General features: G+C 42.1%; 1 protein-coding gene across 1 annotated transcript; it reads right to left on the bottom strand.

Moving 5' to 3' along the window:
- Positions 1-7,043: 7,043 nt before the first annotated feature.
- Positions 7,044-14,388, bottom strand: LOC109865505 (m-AAA protease-interacting protein 1, mitochondrial). Its single transcript, XM_020453748.2, has 6 exons — positions 14,338-14,388; positions 13,797-14,146; positions 13,455-13,526; positions 12,513-12,639; positions 8,109-8,259; positions 7,044-7,838 (listed from the first exon to the last, which is right to left on the bottom strand). The coding sequence occupies exons 2-6, from the start codon at positions 14,112-14,114 to the stop codon at positions 7,760-7,762; spliced, it is 747 nt and encodes a 248-aa protein (XP_020309337.1). The 5' UTR covers positions 14,115-14,146; positions 14,338-14,388; the 3' UTR covers positions 7,044-7,759.
- Positions 14,389-25,665: the final 11,277 nt, after the last annotated feature.

Raw genomic sequence — 25,665 nt, 5'->3', positions numbered from 1 at the left:
GGATGTTCTCCTCTGACCCTCTCTCTCCCATGCTTGCCCCTCTTCTGTCAGATTCTTTGATGTGTGCACCATTACAAATGCCTGGGCTAACATCTCTCACTGCAACAATCTCCCCACTTTTCAGCACAAGGATATCCCAATCTCTTCTGACCCCACTCATCCTCTTAATCATCCCCCATACCTCTCCCACAGGAGTGGTCCGGCCTATGTTTCCACAGAACCGGGACCAATACTCCCTCTTAGCTGTCCTAATGATCCTCCTTGCTACTGCTTGTGCAACATTCTGAAAGCGCTGTTCCTACTTTTCACTGCCTCTCTACACTCTTCACTCCACCAGGGGACTGTGTTACTCTTTCTCCCCTCTGTACCCATATGAATCACTTGCCTTGCAGACCCTATTATTGCTCCTCTTATTCCCTCATTGACTGTTTCTATATCTGAATTAAGATCTACCTGGGACAGCTTCTGTTCACAACTGACCCCGCTCCACTTTCCCAAATATTCATCTCCTCAATCCATTTCCTTCTGATTCTTCCTCCCTCATTCCTACAGTACACATGATAGTATAGTGATCACTACCCACTAACTCCATCTGCCTGCCGTTGAACTTGAAATCAAAGTAAGATCCAGAGCAGGTTCATTTCCAGTTACTGGATCAATCCTGGTTCCCCGGTCATCATTAAGACTAACAAGCCCTTTCTCATCCAGTAGTTCCTCCAACACTTGTCCATTTATATCAGTCCGTAACCATCCCCAGAGCGTACTATGAGCATTAAAATCCCCACACCACATTACCCGTCTCCTATCTTGACCTTCTACATTCCCAAGGGCCAGCAACTCCTTGATTCTACCTCCATGGTATTCAGAATTCACTTCAACCTCTGTTTCCGCCATCTTTCATTCTTCGATTCAGTGGGAGGAAATTTCAATAGTGGGCAGAACAGGCAAGGAGGTGGGCAAAGCCCAGCACGAGCTAGCAAGATCCTATTGGCATGTTGTAGCATATATTTGCATATTTAATTATTAGGGAACTGTCACACCCTGATCTGTTTCACCTGTCTTTATGATTGTCTCCACCGACCTCCAGGTGTCGCCCATCTTCCCCATTATCCCGTGTATTTATATGTGTTCTCTATTTGTCTGTTGCCAGTTCATTTTGTATGTCAAGCCAACCAGCATTTTGTGTCAGCTCCTGCTTTTCCCCAGTCTCTCTTTACTCGTCCTCCTAGTTTTTGACCCTTGCCTGTCCTGACCCTGTACCCACCCGCCTGACCACTCTGCCTGCCCCTGCCCCTGACCCTGCACGCCGTCCTGTGCCTCTGGATTGCTGACCTCTGTCCGACTTGACCCTGAGCCTGCCTGCTGTCCTGTACCTTTGCCCCGGTTGCTGTAATAAACATTGTTATTTCGACAAGGTCTGCATCTGTGTCTTACCTTGATACCTGATTGGAACACCTCTGTGAAGTGCGCGTGTGAACAAACTCAATTCAACCTTGCAGTCCCAAACAACGCTATTCTTTAAAACTCTGGCAAAGCATCAAGTCTATAAAGTTCAGTGCACTGTGTTCGTAACAGATTGTAGATTTGGGAACAGAAAAATGTATTGAGAAAATTAGCAGAATGTTGGCCCAGTTTCACCTTGCTCCATCCTCTCCCACAACCCGTGACTGGACTTCCTCTCTCGACCATGTTTGGTGGTGAGAAAACGTTCAAAACAAGGGATCATCAACTAGATTCAGCAGCGGGCCGATTTGTTCTTGAGCGGATGGTCAGGGGGGCAAAACACAAAATCAAACATAATATTTAAAAAACACCAACACATAGTCATAGCAAGTGTGTTGTGTGTGGGTATTTGCAAACCTTAAGGTAAAAACAAACAAAAATGGCCTTCTTTACAGTGCTTTGCAAAAATATTCATCCCCCTTGGCGTTTTTTCCGTTTTTGTTGCATTACAACCTGTAATTTAAATATAATTTTATTTGGATTCCATGTAATGGATATACACAAAAATGTCTAAATTGGTGAAGTGAAATGAAAAAAATGTAGTTTAAAAAAATTATGCAAAAAAACAGGCAAAATTGTGCATGCATATGCATTCACCCCCTTTGTTATGAAGCCCCTAAATAAAATCTGGTGCAACCAATTACCTTTATAAGTCACATAATTTGTTAAATAAAGTCCACCTGTGTGCAATCTAAGTGTCACATGATCTGTCACATGATCTCAGTATATACGGTTGAAGTAGGAAGTTTACATACACCTTAGCCAAATACATTTAAACATTTTTTTTTACATTTTTACATTATTATTATTTTTTTAAATTCACAATTCCTTACATTTAATCCTAGTGAAATTACCCTGTTTAGAGTCAATTAGGATCACCACTTTATTTTAAGAATGTGAAATGTCAGAATAATAACAGAAAGAATGATTTATTTCAGCTTTTATTTCTTTCATCACATTCCCAGTGGGTCAGAAGTTTACATACACTCCATTAGTATTTGGTAGCATTGCCTTTAAATGGTTAAACTTGGGTAAAACCTTTTGGGTAGCCTTCCAAAAGCTTCCCACAATAAATTGGGTGAATTTCGGCCCATTCCTCCTGACAGAGCTGGTGTAACTGAGTCAGGGTTGTAGGCCTTGCTCGCACATGCTTTTCAGTTCTGCCCCCCCAAAATTCTATGGGATTGAGGTCAGGGCTTTGTGATGGCCACTTCAATACCTTGACATTGGTGTCCTTAAACCATTTTGCCACAACTAAGTACGCTTGGGGTCATTGTTCATTTCGAAGACCCATTTGCGACCAAGCTTCAACTTCCTAACTAATGTCTTTAGATGTTGCTTCAATATATCCACATAATTTTTGTTCCTCATGATGCCATCTACATTGTGAGATGCACCAGTCCCTCCTGCAGCAAAGCACCCCCACAACACGATGCTGCCAACCCCCGTGCTTCACGGTTGGGTTGGTGTTCTTCGGCTTGCAAGTCTCCCTCTTTTTTTTTGTTTTTCCCTCCAAACATAACGATGGTTATTATGGCCAAACAGTTCTATTTTTGTTTCATCAGACCAGAGGACATTTCTCCAAAATGTACGATCTTTGTCCCCATGTGCAGTTGCAAACCGTAGTCTGGCTTTTTTATGCCGGTTTTGGAGCAGTGGCTTCTTCCTTGCTCAAGGGGCCTTTCAGGTTATGTTGATACAGGGCTCGTTTTACTCTGGATATAAATACTTTTGTACCTGTTTCCTCCAGTATCTTCACAAGGTCCTCCAATACCCTACTCAATAAATTGGATGCAGTGCCATCCGTTTTGTCACCAAAGCCCCACATAATACCCACCACTGCGACCTGTACGCTCTCATTGGCTGGCCCTCGCTTCATACTCGTCGCCAAACCCACTGGCTCCAGGTCATCTACAAGACCCTGCTAGGTAAAGGGCCCCCTTATCTCAGCTCGCTGGTCACCATAGCAGCACCCACCTGTAGCACACGCTCCAGCAGGTATATCTCTCTGGTCACCCCCAAAACCAATTCTTCCTTTGGCCGCCTCTCCTTCCAGTTCTCTGCTGCCAATGACTGGAACGAACTACAAAAATCTCTGAAACAGGAAACACTTATCTCCCTCACTAGCATTAAGCACCAGCTGTCAGAGCAGCTCATAGATTACTGCACCTGTACATAGCCCATCTACTGTATGTGTTAGTGAGTCTCAACTTCTGATGATGGGGTAGACAACAGTTTGGATGCTACAGACAGAAGTTAGCAGATCAGTGGTACCGACTTCAGACTATTCCTGTGACACTTCTGGGGGTCGTAGAGCAGAACGGAGAACTCCACTGTGTTCGTGAGAGTCTCATCTTTCCAAAGAAGGGTAACATTTTTGTAGCCCAAACAGTTTGGACGCTACAGATGTTTTCATGTGAAGACCGCTTTTCTGGATGCCTCCTGGTCTGACAAACACCAGAGATGCAGAAGGCAAACGCTGGATTTAGACGCAGCCATTAAAACAAAACAAAAATGATTTTGATAGGGATTTTTAAAAATGCTACTTAAATGTTAAATTATATTTTCTTTCATGAATATTTACGATATAGCCAATGGTAACAGCTGTGGTAACTGTTGGGGGTATCACTGCCTGGTACTGCAACTGCACCTTCCGCAACTGCAGGGCTCTTCAGAGGGGGGTGCGGTCTGCCCAACCCATCACTGGAGGCACATTGCCTGCCCTCCTGGACACCTACAGCAGCCAATGCCAAAAAAATCATCAAGGACATCAACCACCCGAGCCATGGCCTGTTCACCCCACTATCATCCAGAAGGCGAGTCCAGTACAGGTGCATCAAAGCTGGGACCGAGAGCCTGAAAAGCAGCTTCTATCTCAAGGCTATCACTGTTAAATATCATCACCAGTAGGCATCCACCCAGTACCCTTCAATAAACTTAGTCAGTGTCACTAGCCAGCTACCACCCGGTTACTCAATCCTGCACCTTAGAGGGTTCTGCCCTGCGTACTAAGACACGGAACACTGGTCACTTGAGTAATATTTACATACCGTTTTACTCATTTCATATGTATATACCGTATTCTAGTCAATGCCAATCCAACATTGCTCGTTCTAATATTTATATATTTCTTAATTCCATTATTTTACTTTGAGATGTGTGTATTGTTGTGAATTGTTATTATACTGCACCGTTGGACAAGAACACATGCATTTTGCTACACAAACAATAATATCTGCTAAATATGTATATGTGACCAATAAAATTGGATTATTTATTATTATTTGACTCTGTTGGTCATCTATGAACATTCGAACATCTTGGCCATGTTCTGTTATAATCTCTACCGGCACAGCCAGAAGAGGACTGGCCACCCCTCATAGCCTGGTTCCTCTCTAGGTTTCTTCCTAGTTTCTGGCCTTTCTAGGGAGATTTTCCTAGCCACCGTGCTTCTACACCTGCATTGCTTGCTGTTTGGGATTTTAGGCTGGGTTTCTGTACAGCAATTTGAGATATCAGCTGATGTAAGAAGGGCTTTATAAATACATTTGATTTGAATCATATGTAAACCATATTATCTTGATATATATAATATTAACATGTATGTTGCATGTTTACCAAACTTCAGTGTATATGTTTTGGGAAGGAAAGCACAAAACACATACATTTCAACATAATAATTTCACTAAAATGTTAATTGATTTATAACAATGAGTGACTGCCAAAGACAATTGCACAATGGACTGAGAGTAGTTTTCTACTGACACACAGACACACACTTTTCATGTGAGTCAGTGGGAATGCAATCGCATCACTACTAGTCATGTGCACACAAAAGAGTACTCACTGTACAAAAGAAGAAACATACAGTTGAAGTGGGAAATTTACATACACCTTAGCCAAATATATTTAAACTCAGTTTTTCACAATTCCTGACTTTTAATCCTAGTAAAAAGTAATTGTCTTAGGTCAGTTAGGATCACCACATTATTTTAAGAATGTGAAATGTCAGCTTTTATTTATTTCATCACATTCCCAGTAGGTCAGAAGTTTACATACACTCCATTAGTATTTGGTAGCAATGCCTTTAAATTGATTAATTTTGGTCAAACGTTTCAGGTAGCCTTCCAGAAGCTTCCCACAATGAATTTTGGCCCATTACCCCTGACAGAGCTGGTGTGACTGAATCAGGTTTCTAGGCCTCCTTGCTCACACACGCTTTTTCAGTTCTGCCCACATATTTTCTATAGGATTAAGATCAGGGCTTTGTGATGGCCACTCCAATACCTGGACTATGTTGTCCTTAAGCCATTTTGCCACAACTTTGGAAGTATGCTTGGGGTCATTGTCCAGTTGGAAGACCCATTTGCGACCAAGCTGTAACTTCCTGACTGATGTCTTGAGATGTTGCTTCAATATATCCACATAATTTTCTTTCCTCGTGATGCCATCTATTTTGTGAAGTGCACCAGTCCCTCCTGCAGTAAAGCACCCTCACAACATGATGCTGCCACCCCCGTGCTTCACGGTTGGGATGGGGTTCTTTGGCTTGAAAGCCTCCATCTTTTTCCTCCAAACATAACGATGGTCAATATGGCCAAACAGTTCTATTTTGTTTTTCATCAGACCAGAGGACATTTCTCCAAAAAGTACAATCTTTGTCCCCATGTGCAGTTGCAAACCGTAGTCTGGCTTTTTTATGGCAGCTTTTGAGCAGTGGCTTCTTTCTTGCTGAGCGGCCTTTCAGGTTATGTTGATATAGGACAAATTTTACTGTGGACATAGATTCTTTTGTACCGGTTTCCTCCAGTATCTTCACAAGGTCCTTTGCTGTGGTTTGCACTTTTCGCACCAAAGTACGTTAATCTCTAGGAGACAGAACGTGTCTCCTTCCTGAGCGGTATGATGGCTGCGTGATCCCATGGTGTTTATACTCGAGTACTATTGTTTGTGCAGATGAACGTGGTACATTCAGGCGTTTGGAAATTGCTCCCAAGGATGAAACAGACCTGTGGAGGTCTACAAAAAAGAATGTCTGAGGTCTTGGCTGATTTCTTTTGATTTTCCCATGATGTCAAGCAAAGAGGCACTGAGTTTGAAGGTAGGCCTTTAAATACATCCACAGGTACAACTCCAATTGACTAAGATGATGTCAATTAGCCTATCAGAAGCTTCTAAAGCCATGACATCCTTTTCTGGAATTTTCCAAGCTGTTTAAAGACAGTCAACTTAGTGTATGTAAACTTCTGACCCACGGGAATTATGATACAGTGAATTATAAGTGAAATAATCTGTCTGTAAACAATTGTTGTTAAAATTACTTGTGTCATGCACAGAGTAGATGTCCTGACCGACTTGCCAAAACTATAGTTTGTTTACAAGAAATGTGTGGAGTGGTTGAAACAAGTTTTTAATGACTCCAACCTAAATGTATGTAAACTTCCGACTTCAACTGTATACTTTCAGTCACCAACAGTAATTGGTTATCACTTATGTTCAGATGGACTATTCTGGTGACAGAGCACATCTCAAGAAATGGAAACAGTAGCTATAGTAATTTTTATGGCATAGTTGGAATTCATCCTCTCTACATAACTATTGAGTGTGTGAAAGCAAGAGTACAAGGAGGTTTGAGAAAAGTTTGCTCAGGGCATGCTTGAATTATCATCATTTTGTTTTGTTTACATCTGAAACCTAAACAGAAAGTGTGACATTTTCTTCAGTCTGTGTGCACGCTCTACTTGAAGACACCAAAGCGTGGACAGCAGCAGATCGAAGACAGAATCTCAATATGGTGAATCTCAATACAGAGCTAATTTTCACACTGTCTGTATGCCCCTTGTCTACCCTCCCCATTAAACAAAATAATGAATCTCAGGCCTTAGAGGCAGAACTGACAAAGCCTAGTTTTGACCACTGATTGCGGTGCTTGCTGAGACAAGGGCAAAAAAACTCAACAACCTGGTCTTACACAGACTTCCGTATAGTAGTACAATTATGAACAGACATGTTTGACTTTTGCTATTTTTCTACAGTGGATAGTATGTAACTTCTGGCAGATAGAAAGTTTGCCCTGAATAATTCCCATATATTTTCTGGTCTTGAGTTTTGAGAGCTATTTTGCTCCTGAGGAGCATCTCAAGATTTTAGCAGTTAGGGGGATATTCTTGTAGGGTCAGGAAGAAGGATGGTCTTCCATTCTATGTCTCTCTACTACTCTCCATTTCCACCTATAATCTCCATTCACAATCCCAGTTTAATCCAGCAGCTTGGAGTGTTCTATCCTGGTGATGGTCCAGTCCGGCGGCACCCCCTTAGTAAACTCCCTTTGGAATCTGCAAAAAGCCATGATGGATAAAAGGGTTGTTAAACAGGAAGTGTAAACATTAAGCACGTGAGACACTTGACAGTCATTCAAAGGAGGTTACTGCAGGTAGTTGTTTCCTTGGGAACAGATCTAGGATCCAAGACTGTTTGCAGACTTAATGCTTTCTATTTGTCAGAGAGATACTTGAATTGCTTTATCACAGCCACTTCCAACTGCAGACCATTAAATCAAATGTGAACATTGTACTTTAGCAACAATAACAAACAAAAAAACTCACTCATAGTTCGCTGTGAGCAATCTCTTAGTCTCTGGCTCACCCTCACCACCTATGGCCACCTGAAAGATGCGTGTTCCCTCCAATGATTCCTCAGGCAACCGGGCACTTGTTAGATACCAGTACCTCATCAGAATACTGACAAACTTCCGCCCTGAAAGAATAGAGATTAATGTTTTTGTAACAACAACAAAACGCCTACAGTAGGGCTGTGACAGTCATATAATTTTGGATGATTAAAATCAAGATGTAAAAGCAGGAAGTGTACCCATCATTATGCTGTGATTTGTTGATTCAACTTACTTGACCTTACAAAAAATAAATGTCATTGCATGAGCCATGTTAACATAATTTGAATGAATATTTACATTACCATGGAAATCATTGCATCACAATACCAGGCAGCCATACTCCGAGTCAATATTTACGTAATAATAACAAATTCCCCTCGACCACGCCTACAAATTGGAGAAAACAACATTCTTTCCCATTGACCCCAGTTTAAAAGAGCCAACTTCGTCGTTTATTTTTTTGTTATACAGAAATAACAAAGCATGCTGAAAAGCTGCTGTGTTGTTCAATGTACATGTAACCAGATCAAAATTCCCACCTGCGGTTCGCAATGGGTGGCAGGGTAGCCTAGTGGTTAGAGCGTTGGACTAGTAACCGGAAGGTTGCAAGTTCAAATCCCCGAGCTGACAAGGTCTGTCGTTCTGCCCCTGAACAGGCAGTTAACCCACTGTTCCTAGGCCGTCATTGAAAATAAGAATTTGTTCTTAACTGACTTGCCTGGTTAAATAAAGGAAAAAAAACAAAAAAATAAAATGCTAGCTCCACTCCTATTCCCCAGGCGCTCTCTTTTGATGACTTCGGTAACTGTAAAAGCCTTGGTTTCATGCATGTTAACAGAAGCCACACTCTGCCAACCCGGATGTTCTAGCCGTGTCTGAATCCTTGCTTTTGAAGACCACCAAAAATTCTGAAATGTTCATCCCGAACTAAATTTTCAGACAAGATAGAACAGCCAAAGGGGGCGGTGTTGCAATCTACTGCAAAGATAGCCTGCAGAGTTCTGTCCTACTATCCAGGTCTGTACCCAAACAATTTGAACTTCTACTTTAAAAATCCACCTCTCTAAAAACAAGTCTCTCACTGTTGCCACCTGCAATAGACCACCCTCTGCCCCCAGCTGTGCTTTGGACACCATATGTGAACTGATTGCCCCCCATCTATCTAGCAGCACGAGCTCTGAAGGCGACCTAAACTGGAACATGCTTAACACCCCAGCCATCCTACAATCTAAGCTTGATGCCCTCAATCTCACACAAATTATCAATGAACCTACCAGGTACCACCCCAAAGCCGTAAACACGGGCACCCTCATAGATATCATCCTAACCAACTTGCCCTCTAAATACACCTCTGCTGTTTTCAACCAAGATCTCAGCGATCACTGCTTCATTGCCTGCATCCGTACTGGGTCAGCGGTCAAACGACCTCCACTCATCACTGTCAAACGCTCCCTGAAACACTTCAGCGAGCAGGCCTTTCTAATCGACCTGGCCGGGGTATCCTGGAAGGATATTGATCTCATCCCGTCAGTAGAGGATGCCTGGTTATTTTTTTTTAAATGCCTTCCTCACCATCTTAAATAAGCATGCCCCATTCAAGAAATTTAGAACCAGGAACAGATTTAGCCATTGGTTCTCTCCAGACCTGACTGCCCTTAACCAACACAAAAATATCCTATGGCGTTCTGCATTAGCATCGAACAGCCCCCGTGATATGCAACTTTTCAGGGAAGCTAGAAACCAATATACACAGGCAGTAAGAAAAGCCAAGGCTAGCATTTTCAAGCAGAAATTTGCTTCCTGCAACACAAACTCAAAAAAGTTCTGAGACACTGTAAAGTCCATGGAGAATAAGAACACCTCCTCCCAGCTGCCCACTGCACTGAAGATAGGAAACACTGTCACCACCGATAAATCCACTATAATTGAGAATTTCAATAAGCATTTTTCTACGGCTGGCCATGCTTTCCACCTTGCTACCCCTACCCCGGTCAACAGCACTGCACCCCCCACAGCATCTCGTCCAAGCCTTCCCCATTTCTCCTTCTCCCAAATCCAGTCAGCTGATGTTCTGAAAGAGCGGCAAAATCTGGACCCCTACAAATCAGCCGGGCTAGACAATCTGAAGCCTTTCTTTCTAAAATTAACTGCCTAATTTGTTGCCACCCCTATTACTAGCCTGTCAAACCTCTTTCGTGTCGTCTGAGATTCCCAAAGGTTGGAAAGCAGCTGCGGTCATCCCACTCTTCAAAGGGGGCGGACACTCTTGACCCAAACTGCTACAGACCTATATCTATCCTACCCTGCCTTTCTAAAGTCTTCAAAAGCCAAGTCAACAAACAGATTACCGACCATTTCGAATCCCACCATACCTTCTCCGCTATGCAATCTGGTTTCAGAGCTGGTCATGGGTGCACCTCAGCCACGCTCAAGGTCCTAAACGATATCTTAACCGCCATCGATAAGAAACAGTGCAGCCGTATTCATTGACCTAGCCAAGGCTTTCGACTCTGTCAATCACCACATCCTCATCGACAGACTAGACAGCCTTGGTTTCTCAAATGATTGCCTCACCAACTACTTCTCCGATAGAGTTCAGTGTGTCAAATCGGAGGGTCTGTTGTCCGGGAGGGTGCCACAGGGTTCAATTCTTGGACCGACTCTTTTCTCTGTATACATCAATGATGTCGCTCTTGCTGCTGGTGAGTCTCTGATCCACCTCTACGCAGACGACCTCATTCTGTATACTTCTGGCCCTTCTTTGGACACTGTGTTAACAACCCTCCAGGCGAGCTTCAATGCCATACAACTCTCCTTCCGTGGCCTCCAATTGCTCTTAAATACAAGTAAAACTAAATGAATGCTCTTCAACCGATCGCTGCCTGCACCTGCCCGCCTGTCCAACATCACTACTCTGGACGGCTCTGACTTAGAATGTGTGGACAACTACAAATACCTAGGTGTCTGGTTAGACTGTAAACTCTCCTTCCAGACTCACAACAAACATCTCCAATCCAAAGTTAAATCTAGAATTGGCTTCCTATTTCGCAACAAAGCATCCTTCGCTCATGCTGCCAAACATACCCTTGTAAAACTGACCATCCTACAGATCCTCGACATAGGAGATGTCATTTACAAAATAGCCTCCAATACCCTACTCAATAAATTGGATGCAGTCTATCACAGTGCCATCCGTTTTGTCACCAAAGCCCCACATACTACCTACCACTGTGACCTGTACACTCTCATTGGCTGGCCCTCGCTTCATACTCGTCGCCAAACCCACTGGCTCCAGGTCATCTACAAGGCCCTGCTAGGTAAAGTCCCCCCTTATCTCAGCTCGCTGGTCACCATAGCAGCACCCACCTGTAGCACGCGCTCCAGCAGGTATATCTCTCTGGTCACCCCCAAAACCAATTCTTCCTTTGGCCGCCTCTCCTTCCAGTTCTCTGCTGCCAATGACTGGAACGAACTACAATAATCTCTGAAACTGGAAACACTTATCTCCCTCGCTAGCTTTAAGCACCAGCTGTCAGAGCAGCTCAAAGATTACTGCACCTGTACATAGCCCATCTATAATTTAGCCCAAACAACTACCTCATTCCCTACTGTATTTATTTATTTTGCTCCTTTGCACCCCATTATTTCTATCTCTACTTTGCACATTCTTCCATAACAAATCAACCATTCCAGTGTTTTACTTGTTTTTTTTGTATTTACTTCACCACCATGGCCTTTTTTTTGCCTTTACCTCCCTTCCCACCTCACTTGCTCACATTGTATATAGACTTATTTTTCTACTGTATTATTGACTGTATTTTTGTGTTATTGTATGTTTCGAACTGCTTTGCTTTATCTTGGCCAGGTCGCAATTGTAAATGAGAACTTGTTCTCAACTTGCCTACCTGGTTAAATAAAGGTGAAGGGGGGGGTAATTTTATTTTCAGGACAGTTTTCATCCATAAACGTCAGTTACACGGTAATAGTGCCAGCCCTAAAAATGCCTATGCCAGGTCATTCAGTTCTTATGGCAAATGCATTTATTGCACACCAGGCATACAGGCTCTGGTGAATGAGACTACTGTGATAACTAATTTCCTTCCCTTGATGAGCTCCCATTTGTCAATATGAAATGTAATGGCACAGTGCTTACTAATCCAATCACTTATTCAATTCTTACAGATATGCAATCGAAGTCTATACAGAAGGAAATACATTATTTTATTGGAATCCACCCACATTTAGTTAACATATTACTGACTGTTGACAGTCATAGTAAAGGAGTAGGTGGTTTAGTGTGTTGTTTTTTGCTGTGTAGACATAACCTGGCTCTTACCATCATCATCATAACAGATGCCAACATCCCCTGGTGTTGTGTACATCAAGTCTTCCAGATCAGCAGAAAGTGCTTGCAGGTGGCTGGGAGGGAGCAGAGCACATTTCTCTTCCAGTTTTGCAATCAGCTTTGAGGGAGAAAATGCAGAGGGGAAATATGAGAAAGGGCCTAATGCCTGCAGATAACGTGGTATACATTTATATTTGAGTTATTTAGCACAGTAGTTCGGCAGTCCGGCTAACAACCTACCCCTGAAAGTTGTAATAGTTGCACAAGGTGCAATTTCAAAATTGGGTAGTGCATCGTCAGTTTTCCTCTCGTCATGTCAGTCATTGCACACCTTAGAGCAGGCTTTTCCAAACTCGGCCCTGAGTTTGGGAAACCCTGCCTTAAAAAGACATTTATATCTTGTAAGAAATGTCTAGATGAACTAGCCCATGTCAGCGACATTTAGCCCATAGGTTATGTTGTAATGTTTGAGTCACTCAAATATCACATGAATACACATTAGACATGGCAAAATGTATAGAATTGCAAGAAAGAAAAAAAACAGAGGGGTGTGAACAGTTTGTGTCATGAAGAGTGGTTGTGCCCATAGAAACTGACGTGGGGAGAAGATGTTCCCCTAATGCTGGAAGGGGGGCGGAGGATGTTCCCCAATGCTGGAAGGGGAGGCTTGAGTGAAAAAGCTTACGAACCCCTAATTTAACAGACGCTAGTATCCAGAATGACTTACAGAAGCTATCAGGGTTAAGTGCTTTGCACAAGGGCACATTGGCATATTTTTGACCTAGTCAGCTCGAGGATTTGAACCAGCAACCTTTTGGTTACAATGTTCTAAACCGCTAGGGCTAGCTGCTACCCCCCAACCCACTAGCAGCTCTCCTATCAATTCTACACTGAAATGACTTGTGCAAAAATGTCTGAGAATATAATACTCACGTCTTTAGCAACCAGACCTTCAAGAGACTCAAATTGACTCCCTGACAACAGTCTTGAAACATGGGAGAATGCCTGCAACAACATATTATATTTTAGCTATAACACAACGTAACAATTATGTAAGATGCACTAAGGAACCAGTTCAACTGTTCATGATTACAAGGGGAAACAGTCAAACATTTCACAAGAACTGGATTGTGTACAAAATTTAGCTTGCAGTAACGCCCACGTTGTTTTTCTTGGCAAGCTGCGGTATTAGTAAAGCATACTTTAATAAGAAATGAAGTATTTCTGGTCTAACTAGCTAGAGACTACTTATTCCACGGACTGTAGCCTACCTACCTGTTTAGATCCCTCTGTGAATTCTTCGATTTTGAATTCCTTGTCAAAATAAACCCGAATCAAAAAATAGTATATTCGGGTTCGAAACCATATGAAAGGGTTGGGGATGCCAACCACAACCACCTTCTGGTTTTGTTTACCTCCACCTCGATCAGAGCTGTAAGATCGGACTGTGGAAACGACACCAACGGACAAAGTTGGAGCCAGGCGAGTAGTCTTGTTGGACTGGGGCTGCACAACGTGATCAGGTTTCAAGAAACGAATCAGTACTGAAGGCGGCCTGCTACGGTAGCAACCTCTTAACATGGGCAGCGCCATCTTTTCCTCCCACAGCAACTCGGTCCTTTAGTCTGCATCGTCCGAAAGAAAACATGGGTACACATTACTTGGTTTCTTTATAACCTCTGACGATAAAAATCAAAAGCAGGAAGGTTTGAGATATAATTCCTACATTACTTAATGTGTACTTTACGTAACATATTTGATATTTATATTTTTTATCTTTGTATTTTTAAGTAATATAAACACAACATTCACCCACTGATGGCTAGTATACTACGGTTCCATTTTTGCGGAAGGTAAACAGTGTCACACTGATACATGCTCGCATATGGAACTTCAGCCATAATATCTGTCGAGTTCAGGTCTATAAAATTAAGTTATGGAACACCAGGAGAAAGTTTCACTCCCTGTTTTTACATGAGTGGATAAAGACAATTTTGCACGAGACATTTATACAATAGTAAGCCATCTCTTTCGGAAATAAAAAATCTAGTTAAATAAATAAAAAGTTTATTGGTCTCTTACACAGTTTAGCAGCTGTTATAGCGAAAGCTCATGCTACTATATCCTAACACTGTGTAGTAAAATGTCAAACAAGTACACAAATAATTAAAATGTACAATACAAATAAACTATAAATCAAGAACTTCTGGGCGAATCCAATTAACAACCCAGATAGCACTGAAACTAATCAACATGCAATCAACAGGATCACACCTACTCATTCAAGGGCTTTTCTTTATTTTTACATTGTAGAATAATAGTGAAGACATAAAAACTATGAAATAACACATATGGAATCATGTAGTAATCAACAAGGTGTTAAACAAATCTAAATGTATTTTATATTTGAGATTCTTCAAAGTAGCCACCCTTTGCCTTGATGACAGCTTTGCACACTCTTGGCATTCTCTCAACCAGCTTCGCCTTGAATGCTTTTCCAACAGTCTTGAAGGAGTTTCCACATATGTCGAGCACTTGTTGGCTGCGTTTCCTTCCCTCTGCGGTCCAACTCATCCCAAACCATCTCAATTGGGTTTAGGTCGGGCGATTGTGGAGGACAGGTCATCTGATGCAGCACTCTCCTTCTTGGTCAAATAGCCCTTACACATCCTGGAGGTGTGTTGGTCATTGTCCCAATGAAAAACAAATGATATTCACACTAAGTGCAAACCTGATGGGATGGAGTATCACTGCAGAATGCTGTGGTAGCCATGCTGGTTAAGTGTGCCTTGAATTCTAAATAAATCACAGACAGTACCACCAGCAAAGCACCCCCACACCACCTCCTCCATGGAGAGCCAGAATGTTGTTGTGCTCCATAACCGCAAGGTGTCTGCTTCCACATGTAGCCAAAATGTCCCTGCTTTGGGGTATTTTTCAGCAGGTCACTGTGGAATGACTCCAAATAGCTTGAATTTGAACTAAAAGAAAAGGTAAAAAGAGAAGAGGGGTAGACTAAATTGAGTACATTGTCTGGAAGGTACTCTGTGCCCCTCAGGTTACATATAACCACCTGTAATCCAATAACACAAACCAAACAACCTACAACAATACACAATGTAACCACCCCAGTAATTGTATTTATCTCTATTAGACTGGCTAGCTAAGCATACCTAACATGGACATTTCAATATTTTTAACTTGCTGTTAGCTAACTAGCGTCACTAAATTGGCAGCAAGATTGCTAGCCAGCCGAGACTGGCTGAGGACCAACTTACCAACCAAAGACAATTTATACACATTCATCATTGCTACCAACACACAAACAGAGAGTGAGTTAACTATAACAATTATATTTTTTGTGTTTTCCAGACAAGGGTGGAATAGACGGCTACCAAATTGAGATACCAAATAAGAGTAACATTAGCCAGTTTACGTTAGCTAACATCAGTCAAAGATGGAACTGAAATTGTGTTGACAGTGTGTATACCAAACGATATGATTTAGCTGATGTCTTTCAGAGTTCAATACAGGACTGACACATTAGTTAGCTAGCTAACGTTAGGTTAACTCTAATTGAGAATTGTCCGTTTTGTTGTGGAGGACCATAATCTATGGTATCACATCATTTCTCAATTGACGTCGAAATGGATTCCCCCCATCGGTTCAGTCTGAACATCCCTCTGATAATCTTTAGTCACCGCATCATTCTTGATGGCCGCAAGCCACTAGCAGAATCGGGGTGAATCTCTGGTAGGTAGAACCGTAAAGGGTAACTAATTTTCACCCTTGTGTGTAATTAGTACAGCCAGGCACAGAACACCACATGGGCATGATGACAAACATTAGTCAAAAACTGTTTCCCCCAAAAATTATCTAGAGAAGTTGTAAGATTACTGTGTTGGTCATTCGAAGTAAACAACTCCATTATTCAAGTTTGTGGGAAGCAGTGTTGCCAACTCCTCAGTAAGGAAATTAGCTATTGGCTGTCCTAAAAGTCGATAGAAGGCGCTTAATGACGTCATCGTCTAATTTGCATAATTTGCCATGTGCATGTAATTGTGATGGACGCTGTAGGAGAGAGGAATAACTTCGTGGGAGAGACAAAAAGTGAGTAAAAAACACCCTAAATAATGTTTAAAATTACAAAGGAGCTTTCTTCTGTCGATAAGTTTTTATGTCACAATTCCAACCCTCCTCCTTCATCCGGGCTTGGGACTGGCAAAAGTGACCCAAAAGAGACACTCTGGCGGAGTTTTTATTTGATTTTTAAAAATTTGATTTAATTGTTTACATTTTTTTGTTTAGTTTTCTTAATTTGGTTTGGTTTTTAACCTCATGGTGCAGTTAGGAGCCTACAACAAGTCACAGTAAAACATTAACATTTTTAACCATAATTTTTTGTTGTTGTATACAATCCACATTAACAATATAAATGGACCAAAAAGAGACAATAGAAATAACTGTCAATGGCAATGTGAGAAAATTATGGTAACTGGCCCTAATTCAGGTTAATAGCATAAAAAAAACTTTTAAAAACTAGGGCGGGTTCAGCCAGCGGCGGCTTCCCGCATGCGCGATTCATTTGCAGTCTGGACGCGGAGAGGAAGAAAGATCTCCAATAACACCAGAAAATGTCGCTAGTCGCTTTTTTGAAAATGTTTCACTAGAGTGGTCTGAATACTCACTAAATATAGCGAAGCCCCCACAACCGGGCGGCCATTATTGGCATTCGCTATGAATGCCGGACTTTGGTTCACTATGAGCAGACGAATACATAGGGAGTCAAAACTTTGAGTCTACAAGTGAAATGAAAATGTGCGAGTACCATCTTGTGGTTTGGATAATTGTGATGTTTATGATTGAAGCGTAGCGTTGTTAGTATAGTAATGACTATAAGCCATAAGAAATTCCCCTTAAAGGTAGCTAGGTGGGACAACAACACATCACAGACATAGTAAGTACATTTTTCCTCAAAGTAGCTATCAGAAAAGTCTGAGCTAGTAAGGGGGGAAGAAAGTCAATTTAGAGTGGTAGTTCACAATGTTTTTTTTGTGAGGTGGCGGTGCGAGGGGGGATTTATTTAAATTACTCTTAGAAGAGGTATGGTTTCAGATGTTTTCGGAAGATGGGCAGGGACTCTGCTGTTCTAGCCCCAGAGGGAAGCTGGTTCCACCATTGGGGTGTCAGGACAGAGAAGAGCTTGCACTGGGCTGAGTTGGAGCTGCCCTTTCATAGGTCTTGTAGTGGATGCGAGCTTTGACTAGAAGCCAGTGGAGCATGCGGAGGAGTGGGGATGACATGGTAGAACTTAGGAAGGTTGAACACCAGGTGGGCTGCAGCATTCAGGATAAGTTGCAGGAAGGGATGGCAAAAGCGGGGAGCCCAGCCAACAGCGAGTTGTGTGAGGTAGGGCTGTACTGCGTGGATGTTGTAGAGCATGAACCTGCAGGAACAAGTCACTGCTTTTATGTTTGCAGAGAATGACGGGGTGTTGTCCAGGGTCACGCCAAAGTTCTTTGCACTCGGAGGGGAACACCGTGGAGTTGTCAACCGTGATCGAGAGGTCTTGGTGCTGGCAGACCTTCCCAGAGAGGAAGAGAAGCTCCATCCTTTTGAGGTTATGCTTGATGTGGTGGGCTGACATCCAAGCTGAGATATCTGCCAGTTGTGCAAAAATGGGTGTCAACAACTGGGTGTCAGAAGTGAGGAAAGGAGAAAAATCAGTTGAGTGACATCTGCACAGCAATGATAGGAGAGACCATGTGAGGATATGATGGAGCCGAGTGACTTGGTGTATAGAAAGAAGAGTGGGTCTATAACCGAGTCCTGGGGGAGAACAGTAGTGAGAGTACGTGGTGCAGATCCTCTCCACGTCACCTGGTTGGAGCAGCCTGCCAACACTAACCACTAGGCTACCTGCTGCCTGCCTCCGTGACACAGAGAAGAGCAGTCTTGGTTGAGTGACCAGCCTTGAAGCCTTGAAGCCTGGTTAAGATCAAGAAGTTCTGAGATAGCGAAAGACTTGGTCAGAGACAGCACACTCAAGTGTTTTGGAAAGGAGATAAATAAGGGATACTGGTCTGTAGTTTGACGTCAGAGGAGTCGAGTGTTGGTTTCTTGAGGACTGGAGCGACTTGGGCCAATTTGAAGTCATACGGGATGCAGCCAGTGGTCAGGGATGAGTTGATGAGGAATGGGAGAAGGTCTCCAGAGATGGTCTGGAGGAGGGAATGGGTCGAGCGGGCAGGTTGTCGGGCGGCTGGACCTTACTAGTTGCAGGATTTCATATGGAGAGAGGGGAGAAAGAAGTCAAGGAGTAGGGTAGTTCTATGTTAGTGGGACCAGTGGACTCAATAAGCTGAGTGAATGAGGAGCGGATGTCGTCAACCTTCTCTTCAAAATGTTTGACAAAGTTGTCCGCAAAGGGGAGTAGATGGGGGGGGGGGGGGGTAGAAGGTGGAAAATAGTTTCCGAGGGTTAGAGGCAGAAGCTTGAAATTTAGAGTGATAGAAAGTGGCTTTAGCAGTGGACACAGAGGAAGATAATGTAGAGAGGAGGGATTGAAAGAGTGGTAGGTTCTCTGGAAGTTTAGTTTTCCTCAATTTTCGCTCAGCTGCCCTGTTCTGTAAGATCGCAATGAATCACTCAGCCACAGAGCAGAAGGGGAGGGCTGAGCCCGCAAAGAAAGGAAACAGTTTGAGTTATAGGATGCAGAAAGGGAGGAGAGTAGGATTGAAGAGGCAGAATCGTGAGACAGGAGGTAGACAAAGGAGAGGATTGAGATGATTGCGGACTACAGGAAAAGGAGGACCAAGCATGCCCCCATTCTCATCGACAGGGCTGTAGTGGAGTAGGGTGAGCTTCAAGTTCCTTGGCGTCCACATCACCAACAAACTAACATGGTCCAAGCACATCAAGACAGTCGGGAAGAGGGCACAACAAAACCTATTCCCTCTCAGGAGACTGAAAAGATTTGGCATGGGTCCTCAGATCCTGAAAAGGTTTTACAGCGCACCATTGAGTGCATCCTGACGGGTCGCATCACTGCTTGGTTTGGCAACTGCTCGGCCTCCGACCGCAAGTAACTACAGAGGGTAGCGTGTAAGGCCCAGTACATCACCGGGGCCGAGCTTCCTGCAATCCAGGACCTCTATACCAGGCGGTGTCAGAGGAAGGCGCTAAAAATTGTCAAAGACCCCAGCCACCCGAATCATAGACTTCTCTCTACTACCGCATGGCAAGTGGTACCGGAGCGCCAAGTGTAGGACCAAACGGCTTCACAACAGCTTTTACCCCCAAGCCATAAGACTCCTGAACAGGTACCACACCCCCAACCCCTCTTTTACGCTGCTGCTACTCACTGTTTATCATATATGCATAGTCTCTTTAACTATACACTCAAGTACAGTTGAAGTCGGAAGTTTACATACGCCTTAGCCAAATACATTTAAACTCAGTTTTTCCTGACATTTAATCCTAGTAAAAAGTCCCTGTCTTAGGTTAGTTAGGATCACCACTTCATTTTAAGAATGTGAAATGTCAGAATAATAGTAGAGAATAATTTATTTCAGCTTTTATTTCTTTCATCACATTCCCAGTGGGTCAGAAGTTTACATGCACTCAATTAGTACTTGGTAGCATTGCCTTTAAATTGTTTAACTTGGGTCAAAAGGCAGCCCCGAAATACATCCACAGGTACCCCTCCAATTGACTCAAATTATTTCAATTAACCCATCAGAGGCTTCTAAAGCCATGACATAATTTTCTGGAATTTTCCAAGCTGTTTAAAGGCACAGTCAACTTAGTGTATGTAAACTTCTGACCCACTGGAATTGTGAAACAGTGCATTATAAGTGAAATAACCTGTCTGTAAACAATTGTTTGAAAAATTACTTGTCATGCACAAAGTAATGTCCAAACTGACTAAGAAATTTGTGGATTGGTTGAAAAACGAGTCTTAATGCCTCCAACCTAAGTGTATGTAAACTTCTGACTTCAACTGTACATACTACCTCAATTAGCCCAACTAACTGGTGCCTGTATGTAGCCTCGCTACTGTATATAGCCTCGCTATTATGAGGATTCTGTGTTATGCACTATAGCCCGTTACCATATATGTGATTGAATATTATCTGCTGTTGGCTTGTGTGGATGTATGTATGTGTTATGCAACATGGCTGACTTGAATCATTGTTAACAGTTTCAGGGCCATGGGCCTTTCTCATGATGGAAAAATACAGAATAACATGAAGACAGGAACTGTGCAATGAGTAGGGGGGGCACATTCAGAACATAGTGTTGCGAGAACAAACGGTCTTTTGTTAGATAACAGGAGCCAGGTGCCTGATAACTGCATATTCTACACAGCTACAACACTGACCGCTGAAGCGCTTAGGGGGCTGGGACCAGCTCTGTGCCAACAATCAACGATAGGCTGGGTGAGTCTAAACCACGCCCAGTCTCTACTCTGACAGGCCGGCTCGGAAGCAGGAACTATTTCTGTCAGAGTATATTTATAATATCTTTGTCAAGAACAAGTCAGTTCTCTGTTTGCCCTGCGAGGTGGGACCGAGAGCCCGTATATACGAAAATTGCATTTACCACTTATTGCTTAGCTAATAAAAAATACATAGTATACAATCGGTGACTCATTGTCATATTTATCTTGATACCAGATTCGAAATAACGCAACTCTAACTACTGTTATTTTTCACTGTCTTTTTACTGTTGTTTATTTCTTTACTTATCTATTGTTCACCAAATACCTTTTTTTTTTTTTTACTCTAAGATTGCACTGTTGGTTAGGGCCAGTAAGTAAGCATTTCACTGTAAGGTGAACCTGTTGTATTTGGAGCACGTGACAAATAAACTATGATTTGATTTTAGTTGAGTTACCCTTTAACATTATAATTACTCCACAATACTGACGACGGTTAATATCTCTCTAGGAGCTTATCACCTATGGCTGCAAATATTGAGGCGGATAATTCTAATACTTATGTAAGGGATAATCAACGAGGGGCTGTGCGTGGAAAATAATGAACGACGTGGAATGTGTGTTCTACGATGCGCTAGCGAGTAATTAAGTTACTAGTAACTAGCAAGTTTACTAGATAGCTAGCTACAGTAGTTGCCGTGGTAACCAAACAGACTTTCTAGTTTAGCTAACCAAACTATCAGTCCTGGCTTGCTATTATGAAAATTGAATTCAACAGTACCAACACTGTTTTTAATTGAACTTTTGCTTTTAAAAGCAGCTTAAACAAAACATGTAAAAATGAACTATAGCCATTGAATTCGACCGTGCAAATATACTGTGCATTATAGGGAAATAATGCACGCTCTAGAATGTCCTTCAAGCCAATGCGAAAGGAGTATTCAACAATGCCATGGTATAACCTATAATAATACACTATGTCAAGATTTGGCACATCAGTGTGCACCTGACAACTTGTGCGCATGTTGATTGTGTCTATCCCCACCGGGTTGAAACACAGGTGAAACATTCATGGACATTTAGCTAGCTAGCTTGCTGTTGCTATCTATTTTGTCCTGGTATAGAAACAGTGAGTTGTTATTTTACCTGAAATGTACAAGGTCCTTTTTTTGCTGGATCTTTCTAGAATTTTGACCTATTTTGAGTCACACGTGTGTTCTCTACTATGACAATTAATCCACAGATAAAAGGGGAAACCTAGTTACGGCAACCAACTGGACTGGATTCTGGACTTTGAAAGATGAACAATCACCCACACTTGGGTATATGCTGCTAAAAACCAATTGAGGAGATGGGAGAGGCGGGACATGCAGCATGTCAAGCATCTAAAATAGAACCACGGTCTATTTCAGCGCCTGGCTATGCAGACGATCGTGTTGACCTGCAAGTAGTTTGGATGAAATTATTGAATAACACGTACAGTATGTGTACATTTGTTTTGCAGTGCTCGTGCATGATCTCATGCCAATTCATTGCTGTGACTACGTCAACATTGCTTCCATACTTGTTAAAAAGGAAGTTAAATATTTAGGAATTTATCACTAAAAACCTGAAAAAACAATTTAATTAAAAAAATAATTTCAGATAGAATCTTTAAACATTTCGTTAAGTCAGTGGCTGCAATGTGATTTTGGGTCGTATTCTTTTGACCAAGACTGATGGTTTATCTAGAATCATTTACCCAAGTCAGTCTTCTTTTTAAAAATTCTAATCACATAAAAAATCAATTGTTATTTTGATTTATTTGGAGCATTAAAACTCATTACATTCAGAATTCTCAGTTAGTGAAAGACTGATTGTGGAGGTTTACAGGCTATTGATTTGTTGAAATATCTGTCTAATTCTACCTCCTTTTTTAAAAACCTTTATTTAACTCTGTTGTATCATACCCCTAACAGTCTGTTTAATAAACTTGGTGGACTTGAATTCCTAATGAAAGGTGATTTATTTTGACCCTCAAATTACCTGTGAAATTGTTTCACCAGCTAATTTTATTTTTCTGGAAAATGATATTCAAGCACAACTTTTCCCCCATTAAAAAAATATTTGGAACAATAGAGTTATTAACATTAATTGGAAATCCATTTAAGGTCTTTGGTTTGAAAATGATATACAGTTGAAGTCGGAAGTTTACATATACCTTAGCCAAATACACAATTCCTGACATTTAATCCTAGTAAAAATTCCTCATCTCAGGTCAGTTCGGATCACTATTTTAAGAATGTGAAATGTCACAGTAATAGTGATTTATTTCAGCTTTGATTTCTTTCATCACATTCCCAGTGGGTCAGAAGTTTACATACACTCAATTAGTATTTGGTAGTATTGCCTATACATTTGTTTAACTTGGGTCAAACGTATTGGGTAGCCTTCCACAAGCTTCCCACAATAAGTTGGGTGAATTTTGGCCCATTCCTCCTGACAAGGCTGGTGTAACTGAGTCAGGTTTGTAGGCCTCCTTGCTTGCACATGCCTTTTCAGTTCTGCCCACACATTTTCTACAGGAGTGAGGTCAGGGCTTTGTGATGGCCACTCCAATACCTTGACGTTGTTGTCCTTAAGCCATTTTGCCACAACTTTGGAAGTATGCTTGGGGTCATTGTCCATTTGGAAGACCCATTTGCAACCAAGCTTTAACTTCCTGACTGATGTCTTGAGATGTTGCTTCAATATATCCACATAAATGTCATTCCTCACGATGCCATCTATTTTACGAAGTGCACCAGTCCCTCCTGCATCAAAGCACCCCCACAACATGATGCTGCCACCCCTGTGCTTCACGGTTGGGATGGTGTTCTTCGGCTTGCAAGCCTCTCCCTTTTCCCTCCAAACATAACGATGGTCATTATGGACGAACAGTTCTATTTTTTTTTTATCAGCCCAGAGGACATTTCTCCAAAAAGTACAATCTTTGCTCCCATGTGCCGTTGCAAACCATAGTCTGGCTTTTTTATGGCGGTTTTGGAGCAGTGGCTTCTTCCTTGCTGAGTGGCCTTTCAGGTTATGTCGATATAGGACTTGTTTTTACTGTGGATATAAATACTTTTGTACCGGTTAACTCCAGCATCTTCTCAAGATCCTTTGCTGTTGTTCTGGGATTGGTTTGCACTCTTCGCACCAAAGTAAGTTCATCACTAGGAAACAGAAAGCGGTATGAGCGGTAAGAAGTCTGCGTTGTCCCATGGTGTTTATACTTGAGTACTATTGTTTGTACAGATGAACATGTTACCTTTCAGTTGTTTGGAAATTGCTCCCAAGGACGAACCAGACTTGCAGAGGTCTACAATTTTTTTTCTCTGAGTTCTTGGCTGATTTCTTTTGATTTTCCCATGATGTCAAGCAGAGGCACTGAGCTGGAAGGTAGTCCTTGAAATACATCTACAGGTACACCTCCAATTTACTCAAATGATGTCAATTAGCCTATCAGAAGGTTCTAAAGCCATGACATAATTTTTCAAGCTGTTTAAAGGTACAGTCAACTTAGTGTATGTAAACTTCTGACTAGAATTGTGATACAGTGAAATAATCTGTCTAAACAATTGTTGGAAAAATTACTTGCTCTCTCTAATTATCTCTCTCTTCTTTCTCTCGGAGGACCTGAGCCCTAGGACCATGCCCCAGGACTACCTGGCCTGATGACTCTCCTTGCTGTCCCCAGTCCACCTGGCTGTGCTGCTGCTCCAGTTTCAACTTCTGCCTGCGGCTATGGAACCCTGACCTGTTCACCGGGTGTGCTACCTGTCCCAGACCTGCTGTTTTCAACTCTCTTTCGACAGCAGGAGCGGTAGAGATACTATGAAAACCCAACTGACAACCCCTGTGAATATTATTATTTGACACTGCTGGTCATCTATGAACATTTGAACATCTTAGCCATGTTCTGTTATAATCTCCACCTGGCACAGCCAGAAGAGGACTGGCCACCCTTCATAGCCTGGTTCCTCTCTAGGTTTCTTCCTAGTTTCTGGCCTTTCTAGGGAGTTTTTCCTAGCCACCGTGCTTCTACACCTGCATTGTTTGCTGTTTGGGGTTTTAGGCTGGGTTTCTGTACAGTACTTTGTGACGTCAGCTGATGTAAGAAGGGCTTTATAAATACATTTGATTGATTGACTTGTGTCATGCACAAAGTAGATGTCCTATCGACCAAAACTATAGTTTGTTAATAAGAAATTTGTGGAGTGTTTGAAAAACGATTTTTTAATGACTCCTAAGTGTACCTAAGTGTATGTAAACTTCCGACTTCAACTGTATACCATGAGTACCTTTCATATAACCATTAATATAGTGCTTAGCTTTAATCTCTTACAGCAATAAGAACATAAAACTTAGTCAAAATGCTTTACACTTTAACTACAGCACTAGGCTCACGTGGACAGAACAATACCTAGCCTGGGCATTGCAAAGGACTTTACACAACTACGACACCAGGCTAACATGGACTGAACAATAACTAGCCTTGGAAATGCAAAGGACTTTACACAACTACGGCACAAGGCTCACGTGGACTGAACAATAGACTAGCCTGGGCAAATGAAAAGTACTAGTGCTTACACCTGCGTGTAATTTCTTATAAAGGAATCTAAAACATAAGTGTTCCAAAATGGATTATGATATTAGCTAATCACATCTTATAAAAGTATGAAA

Source organism: Oncorhynchus kisutch, linkage group LG2, assembly GCF_002021735.2.
Source record: "Oncorhynchus kisutch isolate 150728-3 linkage group LG2, Okis_V2, whole genome shotgun sequence".
Classification (NCBI taxonomy): Eukaryota; Metazoa; Chordata; class Actinopteri; order Salmoniformes; family Salmonidae; genus Oncorhynchus; species Oncorhynchus kisutch.
This window is presented reverse-complemented; position numbering and strand designations above follow the sequence as displayed.